The 12,531-nt window shown below is 42.0% G+C and overlaps 1 protein-coding gene across 1 annotated transcript in view; it reads left to right on the plus strand.

Annotated features, from left to right (window-relative positions):
* The first annotated feature begins 1,167 nt into the window (after positions 1-1,167).
* LOC127435402 (thyrotropin-releasing hormone-degrading ectoenzyme-like) overlaps positions 1,168-12,531 on the plus strand; it is a 215,769-nt gene continuing 204,405 nt past the window's right edge. Inside the window, exons 1-3 of the mRNA XM_051688862.1 lie at positions 1,168-1,296; positions 1,634-2,337; positions 6,420-6,693. Coding sequence (XP_051544822.1) covers positions 1,670-2,337; positions 6,420-6,693 — 942 coding nt within the window. The 5' untranslated portion in view covers positions 1,168-1,296; positions 1,634-1,669. The remainder of the gene's footprint in view (positions 1,297-1,633; positions 2,338-6,419; positions 6,694-12,531) is intronic.

Consider the following 12,531-nt stretch of genomic DNA (forward strand, 5'->3'; position numbering starts at 1 on the left):
AATGAGACGGGCTTTTGCGTGCAGATGCCACATGGAAATAGTTTTTTTATTTTTTATTTTTTATTTCTTTTTTTATTTTTTTATTTCTTTAATAGCAAACAGGTCTCTGCCTGCATTTTTATTTGATCCAAATATCTGACAATCATTCTAGGACATTCAATCTCTGCCAGATTATTTCATAAGAATAGGTTTTAAATTACATCAGGGGTGCAGAGGATCTTGATGGTATGGGAATCTAAATGCATTTCCTGCCCGTTCTAGTTTAGAGAGTTTAAAAAGTGAAGAAAATCAGTTAGACACACCCTTTCTCCTTTTTTTTTTTCCACCTTCTCACTCTCTCTGCTTCTTTAAAGGTCCCTGCTCTCCTCTCGCTGTGCTGTTTAACCAGCCATGCCAACAGCTGCAAATTGAGAGTATTATTTGCTGAATGGAGCTTTGTTCAAAGAGCCGCTGCTGGTCTACCCTTCATGAAACAGACTCTAAACAATGACAGATATACCGAGAGGGCCGAGTGCTGGTAAATTAGGAGTAACTGCGTGTGGTAAAAGATCGCCAGTGACACAGGCGGTTATCTTCGCAGTGAAAAATAGTGAAATTCATTAAATTCATGCTAATGTTTGTTTCAGCACCATGGACAGCAGCCTTCAGTTTACTGTTGCAGCTCACATTATATTCATTATATGAAGATTTATGAAAGAGAAACATTGGCCATACATACTTAAACACACAATTACACCGCAGTAAATTGCTTCATATTTATATACACATGTATGCAAAAGGATGTGGGCTCTATTTTGCAGTCCCAAAAATATAAGACCTCAGTAAAGTTCATTGAATTAGTCTCTACACATCTATTAAAATGCTCTATTGAAATGCTTGGAGATTTGACATGTACACAAAAGTCTAATTTTCAATTACATATCATTTGTCTGAGTTATATAATTTGACAGTTCACATTCATACAGTTCAGCACTTTTGATTTGTGAAAGAGAAGAGTTGATATCTGTATGCATATTTCACTGTTTAATTAAATGCAACTCAACTAAACACAAGGCAAAATATGAGAGAAAGAGAGAGAGAGAGAGAGAGAGAGAGAGAGAGAGAGAGAGAGAGAGAGAGAGAGAGAGAGAGAGTTCAGCAGGCATGAGGATGGAGGCAGAAGGGGAAAGAGAGCAGAGAACAGACATTCACAGAGACACTCTTGTGACTGATCATGAATCAGGTGTGCTGGAACTAAATCCATCAGACTCAGATGTCAGAGGAGAAATCGTGGATTTGCGGGGATATGCGCGTGCAGTACGTACTCTCTCTGTATTTCACTCGATGAGCTCATTTATTGATCTGTATGTCTCTTATTGTGCATTGCGCGCCAGGTTGGATGCTGAAAACTTAGTCTTTTCGGTCAGAATCTCATAATATAATTTTTGAATGGTTTTGCATGATCTTTGCACGATATCCGTCTGATCATTCATCCTCTGTAGTTTTGAGGTGGAGCGGGTTAATGATACTTTGTTCCCGCATAAAACTAAGATCATATTCTTCATATAACCGGTCACGTATTGTGCGTCTATTTTGAAAATGCTTAAATGTTTCAGTACATTTTATTTGAATGTTAATCCCGTTTCTAATGCAGTGAGGATTCGTACCGTTGGGTATTGAGGGCACGAGCATGAGGAACGGACGGGCTCTGTCCGATCAATGGGCCGACAGCGTGGTGGTCCGGCCCCGCACGACCGAACAGCACATCACGGTGCACAAGAGACTCGTGTTGGGCTTCGCCATCTCCATCCTCACACTCATCATCGTCATGGCCATCGCCATCACGCTCAGCTTGAGCTTCCAGAGATGCGCTGGGGACAGCAGCGGGGTTCAAGCCGCAAACGGCTCCAGTAACAGTAAAGTGAAACAGTCCCGGGACAGGAACAGCAGCAGATACTCAGAGGACGCCCAGCAGCCCTGGAGACATGTGCGCTTACCGGCCACCCTGCGCCCTCGCCACTACGACCTCCAACTGTCCGTGTACATGGAGAACTTCACCTTCTCCGGTGAGGTGAATATTGAGTTTGAATGCGTCCGCGCCACTAAGTTGATCGTGCTGCACACGGACAGGTTGGAGATGGAGAAAGTGCTGGTGTATTCCGACAGTAAGAAAGCTGCAGGCGCCATGAGGATCCAGCGACGCTTCCACTATCAGCCCAAGCAGGTGTATGTGATCGTGCTGCACAGAGAGATGAAGCCCCTCAGAACATACAAGATCAACATCACTTTTCATGCGCCCATTCAACATGAACTCTTGGGATTTTTCCGCAGCTCATACATGTTGCATGGACAGAGAAGGTAATTCAGTTAACGTCTTACTTACAGGAATTTTAGTTTCCAGGGGGGATGGTGGAGGCCTGCAACTCCCCCCCCCCTGCATACAGGGCTCATCAATTATTGCTAAATACGCAATCATGTTTTACCTTTGCTATGCTAACGATAGTTTCTGCCACAATACTATAGTTACAACAGATAGTGTTACTTCTGTAGAATTATAATAAATAATATTGGCTCTTCATAAAACAGTTTAAGAAGCTTTCAGAATCTCTCTGACAAATAAAACGTTAGCATAGTTGTTGCGTTGTTGTTTACTGTAACAACTGTAGTAGTAACCAGTGTTGGGTAACGTTACTTTTAAAAGTAACTCGTTAGAATATTGTGTTACTCCTTAAAAAGCAACTTAATTAATCAAAAAGTTATTTTTTTTTATGGAAAGTAAAGCATTACGTTACTTTTGTGTTATTTCTGCGTTACTTTTTTCACACAGCCACTTTCTCCTCTGCTATGCTATGTATTCCATAAAAATAAGCCATGCATTGCATACAAGAGACTAATGTCTCATGTCAAAACAACATAGTAAAGTGGTTAGCACTGTCGCCTCATAGCAAGAAGGTCTGGGGTTCGAGTCTTGGCTCAGCTGGGCCTTTCTGTGTGGAGTTTGCATGTTCTCACCATGTTCATGTGGGTTTCCTCTGGGTGCTCTGGTTTCTACAAGTCCAAAAACATGCAGCTTAAATGAATTGGTGACTCTAAATTGCCCTGTAGGTGTGAGTAAGAGTCCCTCAGCCACTGGGGGTTGTGTCAGGAAGGGCATTCTGGTGTAAAACCTGTGCCAAGTCAAATATGTGGACCACAGATGGTCTGGTCTGGTGACCCCTAATGGGAGCAGCTGAAAGAAGAACCATTGTCTGACATAAAGCAGCAAAGACCAACCTACATCATATATGTCATCATGTGCTGTGCCCATTGACAATGTCAGAGTCAACTTAAGATGTTTTTTAAAAGTCTGGATAAGATTCAGTGGGGAATGCCTAACAAGGAATGTGTCTGATAATAAAATAATATTTTATATTATGTCATCTCAATGCACGCTTGTTTTGAGTTGATCCACGGTGCGTACATACGCCAAGCAAATGGAATAATTTTTCATGTACCAAAATGTCATAAAAACGGTTTGTTTCATGAATCAAACTAGTTTATTATAAAACAAAAATGTATAATCTTTTTAGAAACTAAGACATTTTCTCTGCATACACAATCAATGCAGAACGTTGCTTGGAGCCACTAATCCAGAGTCAGTTTTTCTAATCCCATTCTCCCAGTTATGGGGAGCTGTAACATGGAGCAGTTCAGCTGCATAAGTCAGTGAATTGAGTGAGTATTTCACCCTGTGTATCATGTCCTGGCCAGTGGAAGACTTGTCTTACAATCCCTCTGCCTAAACACGTTTACTGATTTTTTTTTAATGCAGTGTGTATTAACACATTAATCTATTGCGTTTCAGTCAACCGAATTTTGAACCTCATATTATGCTAAAACACTAAATTTTCCCAGCTTGTATAGCTAATGTGCATGCGCGTTAGCGAGTTGATTGACAGGTGATTTCTGTACCTAAAAGGTGATTGGCTCTTTTACCTGCAAGGTGGGACTTCCTTTCTACATCCATTGACTATTGGGTGCTAGAGATTCTTGGTTGGGCGTTCCAATTTCTCCCATTCATTTAAATAGAAGTGACTTGTCTCTGCTAAATAGTCTCTGGCCTCACACTCTATAGAACTATAATGCCCATCATGCACTACGTCTCCTCCCCGAAGTTTGCACACTTTTACTCCTGATTTCTTGCAATACAAGGAAAGTAGAGTTGTACAAAAGCAACGCATTACTTTATTTAAAAAGTAACTCCGATATTATAGTCTAAAATATAATACAAATATTGCGTTACTTGTTACTCGAAATTAACCTGATTACGTAACATGTTACTTGTAATGCGTTACCCCAACACTGGTCATAACGGTGGTATTTTGTAAAAAAACTATGGTTACCATCCTACATTTTAAGTAGGGTAATGAGAGTCTATCAAAATAACACTTAAGGCCAACTTATATAATTTTTAGATTAGGGTCTTGTGTTTACAACTCCATATTTCACAGTGCTTTCAGATAGAAAGCACAGGATATCTACTACTTGGTCTTATTGTTCCTTTGTCTGCTGACAGGGAAAAATTTTACATGTATATCTTGTTTTTACCACATTTGAGACATGTTTAAGCCTTTGATTTACCCTGAAGGGATCCTTTCATGGCCACACTTCATAAATATTTTGTCCATCAACTAGCTGCCCCTTCTGTCTTTGCAATAATCGGTTAATTGTGCCAAACTTTAGACCTGCTTTCAGTTGTAAACAAAGCATGTTTAACGGCTTGTTATAATGACTTTATCAAACCCATCTGAGTCTTAATTGCACTGAATGAGCTCTTGATATTGTAAGATCCATTAAAGATCAGCTTTGAAATGAATGTGGCATCATCATTTATAGATTGTTGATCAGACAGCATCCTGCAGTAGCTCTCTCAACTACACGGGCTGTAGCAGATCATTCCGTTTAGTGTCATCAGTGCCTGCTGCCTGATCTTATATTTGTCAACAACACATATCACCAGGGATCCGGTAAGATTTGGAAAATGTCTGTGTTTATGTGGTTAAATGTGGGCACAAGAGTGTTGTGTTCAGTTCTCTTCAAACGAAGCTCAGATAATTTGGTCTTCTGGGGATTTAACAAGTTTATCACATATCTTTTTTAGTCACCATTTCCTGATCCATCACCCCATTTGTTTGTCTTATTGCATCTCAGTGACAATATAATGATCTGCTGAAGCAGGGACAGTCCTGTCACAACAGCAGACAACAAACCAACAAACTGAAGCAGCAGCATGTGAATCACAGCAGGGATTTTCACTCTGGCATCCTCTTCCTGTGGAATCACATCCTGCTGGTCTGTTTTCAACAGAAATTGAAATATATTTGATATAAGCCATCAGCACGTACTGCTTTCATCTCAACGGTGACCTTTAAATAGTGTGAAGATATGTAAGAATGTGCAATACCATCAATGGTAAACATAAAGTGGAGGTAGACTTCTTTTATTTATTACTGCATGAATGGCTGCCAATGAAAGTAAAAAGTTGTCAAGAAAGTTCATTAGAGAGCACATTACATCTCCTGCCCTCTGGTGCTCATTCTGTGGGTAGTGGAGGCTGAGATTTGAGGCTTTGATATCCATTAATCCAGCTCACTGGAAATACCTGGAAATGAGCTTGTATGTGTAATGCTGAACAGTAGTGTTATCACTGAAAACACAGTACATACAGTATAGTCAAAGCCTGTGTCTTACTCTTTCCCCTCCCCTGACCTCTTTTCCTGCTCTATAACTTCACGTCTAACAGAACATTTCTACAGTTCTGTGCAGTCAAACACACAAACTCATCATGACATCCTAAATGTATCTGTCTCCAAATTATTAATGATCCACTTAAAATTAGCTGCTTAACCAATCCAACTAGATGTAACTATTTACATTGGACAGCTTGTTATTTTTCTTTATTTTTTTATTTATTTATTTTTTTTTTTTTTTCTTGTCATGTGATTTGGTTCTTGCTGTCTGTTTGTCTTGACTTTGTGATGTCACAGATGGGTTTATTGTTTACAGCTGTGACAGAAGCATCAGAGAGATCCAGATATTTCATTATTTTTGTGTGGTAGTCCTGCAACACTCAGTTTTGGGGGATTTGTTATGTTGTTGATATTTGATGTGTAATAAGTGATCTAGTTGAAGCTGCAACAATTTTGTCTATCTACACATCAAAAAGGTAATTTATGTGTGATATAAATCCACAGTGATGAGTACAGGGATGTTGATTCACCAGTCAGAGCTTAATCTTTATTCAGGAAAGTCATGTGACAAGCAATTTTTGATGAATTTTATATGAGATTACTTTTTCACTTTAAACTTATGGCATACTTAAATTTCTTGGCTTAGTTAGAGAGTTTTCTTTTCATTATTTTCTTTGTCTCTCTTTTTTTTCCCCTGGTATTATTCTGCAGGTATCTTTCTGTGACACAGTTCTCACCGACTCATGCCAGAAAGGCGTTCCCATGTTTCGATGAGCCCATCTATAAAGCCACATTCAAAGTGAATTTGAAACATGAGAGCTCGTATCAGTCCCTGTCCAACATGCCAGTGGAGTCCTCAACATCTTACAAGGACGGGTGGGTGACAAACCATTTCTTCAGGACACCCCGCATGTCCACATATTACCTGGCCTGGGCTGTGTGCAACTTCACCTACATAGAAGCAGTCACGGATAATGGAGTTGTGGTGAGTCTCACAGGAAGCATTCAAAGTTACATGATCAAAAACTTTTAAAACTCAGTTTATGCCAAAACTCAAAGTCATAAAACAGCACACTGAGGTTTAACTTTAATTATAATATAGCTGGCTGATAAGGTGAGATAATTGTTGATTATAAATAAACTTTTACTATTACATTCATTACTGAAAAATATAAATGCAATTAGTTTTAAAAGGAACGTTTTACCCAATATTTGTGAGTGCAATGTATTTTTATGCTTTTTAAAGTTTTGTGTTGTTAGCTTAGCAACATGCTAACATCAAACTTTATTGGAATCAATTGTGAGCCAAGTCTCACGTGTGAAGCAATGTTGATATATGATGGTATGATGGTTATATAATGGATAATATCCACGTATTGTTATAACCAAACCTAAACAAACCTATCCAGGTTTTATATAACAAGGAACATGTTTTATATGAAGTTAGGCCATTAGGTGAGTGTGAAGCAACCAGTAAAGTAAAAAACTAATTTAATATTTCCCTCCAGTTCTGATGTTCTTTGTATCACTTTCATCACATGCACATTCATGTTTTTTTTAACATTAATTCATCACAGTCTGTGCAGCTGACTGATACTGATATTACATTCAGAAAAGTTCTGTGTTTCATATTAGACTGATGCTTCCTCACTCCTGTTTGACCTTGACTAGCCTCCTCCTCATAATATTGTAATGAATCTATCTGCTTCAAATCATCTCTGCCATGCTGACTGTAATGTCTAGAGCATTTAGACTCACAGCACGCACTAGTTTCCCCATCAATCACATTAAAGTGGCAGGGAAGCCCCTCATGTGAGTAATTACTCGTGGTTTATGGTGAACACTCATCTACCACACATACAAGTGTAAATATCACTTCAGATCCTGCTGTTGATAGTTGATTGGGTGCATCAAAATCCCTTTAAGGCAAGCTGGTTCACTCAACGGCCATCTTGGCAATGTCCTCAGGCAGATATTTAACGTATGCAGGTATACATAGGTTACCTAGGGCACATATCTCCACATCTCAGTTTCGCTATTTGTTCATTGGTTGTAGGGCTGCAAAATTAATCGTAGGGTCTTGCGTTTACAACTCCATATTTCACGATAACTGTTTCTGCCTCTCATGTCAAAGATATTAGTGAGCTAGCAAGCTAAAATTACAGCCAGGTAAAGTTGAAAATTATTGTTCGTGTACATTATAGGCTGTGTCTATGGATGACAGATCAAATCAAAAGTTTTTTCAAAGTCTATTTTCACTCCAACTGACCAATCACATTCTCTTCAGAAAATTGCCGCTGACCAATCACTGTTTCACGTTCGAGCACACTCTAAAATTCGGAGCTGCAGATGTTTACAAGCATTGAATGTCTCATATGTGCTCTGATCTGTAGTATATACGATTATTAAAGAATTATATTTTTGAATATTGTAATAATAATAATAATAATAATAATAATAATCTTTTCAAGTGTGAACACAGAGTAACTCTTATATTGGCAGTAATGCATGGACGAAACATGTCTCTTAGGTAAAAAAAAAAATAGGTAAAAAGGAATAATTTACTTGTTTGTAGTTTTAATACCTTGTTCAACATAAAAAATATTTTAGAATTTATATCTAAGCAGTGTGAACAGTGATTCTTGTTTTTTTTTTTGTTTTTTTGTTTTTTTAATCGTGCAGCCCTGTAATATGCAGTGCCAACAAATATTATCTGAACGCTTTGGTATTACCTGGTTTTATGCATTAATTATTCATAAAATGTGGTCTGACCTTCACCTAAGTCCTAATAATAGACAAACACAATCTGCTTAAAATAATGACAAACAAATAATTGTAATGTTTATGTCTTTGCTGAACATGTTGTTTAATTATTCACAGTCCATGCTGGAAAACTATGTGAATGTAACATCGGAGGGCAGGCAAGGCAGGACAGGCATAGGAACAAACAAAGACGATGATGAAGAGTGAAGAACCCAAGTGCAGTTTTATTTACAACATGAAATTAAAATATGAAATCCTAAGGTGAAAGTATCAAAACAAGGTTACATACAAACATGAACAGAAACTTGACCCGTACAGACTTGACTGGAATAAACTATGACTTGACTAAACTATGACTAGACGAAGATTTAGACTGGCTACAACATTACATTTACAATACTTTACCAAGGACACTGGCAAACATGAGGGCTTAAATACAGAGACAGTGGTCAACAAGATAACAAGACAAATCAAACGAGAACCAATGACAAGACATGACTAATGAAAATAATAATAACCAGACAATGATTATAAACCAATGAGAACAAAACACATTAAACATGAGGGTCACATGACCAGAAAAGACAGGATCACATGAGGGGAACAGGAAATTACATGACATGAACAGGAACAAAAACAATAAAGTTAAAGCTAAACTTCAAAATAAAAGACATAAACAAAAGAACATGAATCAAAACATGAACAAAAACATGAATGTGACATGTCCCCCCTCTATGGGTGGCTCCTGATGCCCAACAAAATTAAATATGAGTTCAGTAGGGAGCTATAAGCAAAGGTGGGCCTGGTGGGGGCGATGGTGGACTTGGACCTTGGGGCAGGGGTAGACATGGGCTGTGAAGCAGGGACAACAGGGGACCAGACAGGGCTAGAGACCACGGGGGACCAGAGGGCGCTGCAGACCATGGGGGACCAAAGGCCACTGCAGACCATGGGGGATCCGACGGACAGTCAGTAGACCATGGCAGACCAGGCATGGCAACAGAAGACCTGGACGGAGCGGGCAGAGGCCCCGGAGACCGGCATGGACTAGTAGAACAAGGCAGAGCTGTGACAGGGTGTGTATCATGGCAGGGCGGACAGGGCATGGAGCATGGCTGGGCGAGACAGCGTGCCATGATGGGGACTCAAGGGGCCCAGGGGGTGGAGCCGCTGGATTCAGTGACTCAATGGGCGTAGAAGCAGGAAGCATTGACTCAGGGGGCAGAGCAGCAAAAGGCAGTGACTCAAGGGGCATTAGCAGGGCAGGTGGTCAGATCTGACCTGAGGGTGGACCAAGGAGCCCGAGTGAACGGTTCGGAGGCTGGGATGAATCTGGAGGGCAACCAGGGCCCCAGGACAGATGGCCAGGGGGACAAAACAGATTGGTTGGGCGACCAGGAAAACAGAAGAGACCAGGTGACAGGCTGGATAAACGGGAAAGCAGATCCCTAAATGAAAGGAGTGCTATGGTGGATGGGCTGGATGGCCATCAAAGACTGGACAAACTGGAGAAAGGCCATAGAGGGTAGGACAGACTGGATGGCCACTGGACAAGTGTCAGGCAGGTTGGCAGCCATGAGGGACAGGACAGGCAGGGCGGCAGCCATTGGACAGGGGCCAATGACCTCCTTAACTAGGTGTGCAAGTGACAGGGAAACTGCCTCTGTGGCTGAGAGTGCTGGCAGCAGGGGAGCTGTAGCAGACACAAACTCCTCCAGGGGAGCTGCACAACGTGGGACCCCTCCGGGCGAGCTGCACAAACATAGGAACCTGTCTCCTCCTCCTGCTTCTGCAGGCAGTGGGAAAAACTGATGCAGACTTGGATCCCTCCTGGCAGTCATCAGCAGGTTCGGCCACCTCCAGACAGCCAGCAGCGGGCTCCTCTGCCTCCAGACAAACAGCAGCGGGCTCCTCCATGGTCAAGGTTGTCTTATGGCATGGTGGGTCAAACATGGTGACTTGGCACAGCGGGGTCCTAGGCACTGGCTCTGGGATGGCAGAGGCTTCGGGTGCCTGCTCTGGGATGGCAGAGGCTTCGGGCGCTGGCTCTGGGACAGCAGGGGTTTTGGGCACCGGCTCGTGGTCCATGGCAGGTGTTGGCGCTGGCTCGTGGCAGGTGTGGGCGCTAGCATGTGGACAGTGGCAGGCGTGGGCACTGGCTTAGTATTCACTGTAGGAGTGTCAAGATCCTTAGCCATGCCCACTGTGAAATCTGAGCCACTCCACAAAAGAGTATATTCTATATATTTTAGAAGAATCCACTCTAAAAGCCCTGCAGGATACAGGGAATAGAGTGGCTCACTTAATCCTGCATGGAAAAATAACTTGAGGCATACCTCATCAAAATCCACCAGATCGCTTAGTTCCAGGTAGTCCACAACAAAGTCCTCAAGGGGACGATTCCCCTGATGAAGATGCATCAATTTAACTGCTAGGTTAATCTTGGGTCGAGTATTCTGTAATGTCGAAGGGCAGGCAAGACTCGTGGACTCATAGACTCAAGATGGCGCTGAGTATGACTACTGCGTTGCGAGCTCCGACACAACATTGTAGTGTTTTGTTTGTTTTGTTTACAATTCTTATGTTTTTTGTCTTGGATGCTGTCTGCCTTATTGTCTATGACAGACAAACACTTTTGGACATTGGTTCTGCAATTACACACCGTAAACCGGACTTCAAATTCCTCAATGCCGACCCGCTGTTTACAAACAGGCCAGCGGAGCCCTTTGTCTGGGCAGCGGGAAAAAAAAGGAAAAGGGGAAACAGAGCCAGCGTTCTCATTAGAGTAAGACATCGCGCAAATCGGCCCCTGCTACCCAGTATTCTACTGGCAAATGTTCAGTCTCTGGACAACAAGCTCTGCGAGCTGAGAGCGTGGACCTCTTTCCAATGAGAGACGAGGGACTGCTGCATTATCTGCCTTACAGAAACTTGGATGTCTGTGGAGATTCCAGACTCAGCCATTGAACCCCCGGGGTTCTCCGTGCACTGAGCGGACAGAGCGAAAGACCTCTCAGGTAAAAGCAGAGGTGGTGGTGTATGTTTTATGATCAACAAATCCTGGTGTGATCAGAGGAACGTACATTCTATCAAGTCTTTCTGCTCTCCTGATCTGGAATTTCTCATGCTTCTGTGTCGACCATTCTGGCTACCGAGGGAATTCACAGCGGTCATTATCACTGCTGTGTACATCCCGCCACAAGCCGACAGAGACCGGATTATAAGCAAGCAGGAAACCGCACACCCTGAGGCCGCATTCATTGTGACTGGGGACTTTAACAAAGCAAATCTCAAATCAGTCGCACCAAAATACCACCAACACATCAGTTTTAACACACGAGGGGACCGGGTTTTTGACCATTGCTACTCTCCCTTCTGGGATGGCTACAAATCCCTCCCCCACCCACCATTTGGCAAATCGGACTACTCTTCCGTTCTGCTTCTGCCCGCTTACAGGCAGAAACTGAAACAGGAAGCACCCACCCTCAGAATGATCCAGTGCTGGTCGGACCAATCAGACTCTATGCTACAAGACTGTTTTGATCACGTGGACTGGGAGATGTTCCGGTCCGCCTCAGATGATGACATCGAGCTTTACGCTGATATCATAACGTGTTTCATCAGAAAGTGCGTAGAGGATGTTGTTCCAACCAAAACAATACGGATCTACCCGAACCAGAAACCTTGGATTAATAGCGATGTTTGTGCGGCACTTGATGCGCGGACCTTCACTTTTAATTCTGGGAGGAGCATAAACAAGCCAGTTAGAACATCAGAACAGCAAAATGTCAGTACAGGAACAAGATTGAAGGACAGTTCAACACCACCAACTCTAGAAGCATGTGGCAGGGAATTAACATCATCACGGACTTTAAAGGGAATAAAAACTCCACCGTGAACACCGCTGCCTCTCTCCCGGATGAGCTAAATACTTTTTATGCTCGTTTCAAGGGAAATAACACCACCCTCTCAGAGAGAGCTCTCGCTGCTGAAGCTACAGAGGTTAGTTCACTCTCCATCTCTGTAGCAGATGTAACCCGATCCTTCCGACAGGTGAATA

This window comes from Myxocyprinus asiaticus, chromosome 45 (assembly GCF_019703515.2).
Source record: "Myxocyprinus asiaticus isolate MX2 ecotype Aquarium Trade chromosome 45, UBuf_Myxa_2, whole genome shotgun sequence".
Lineage (NCBI taxonomy): Eukaryota > Metazoa > Chordata > Actinopteri > Cypriniformes > Catostomidae > Myxocyprinus > Myxocyprinus asiaticus.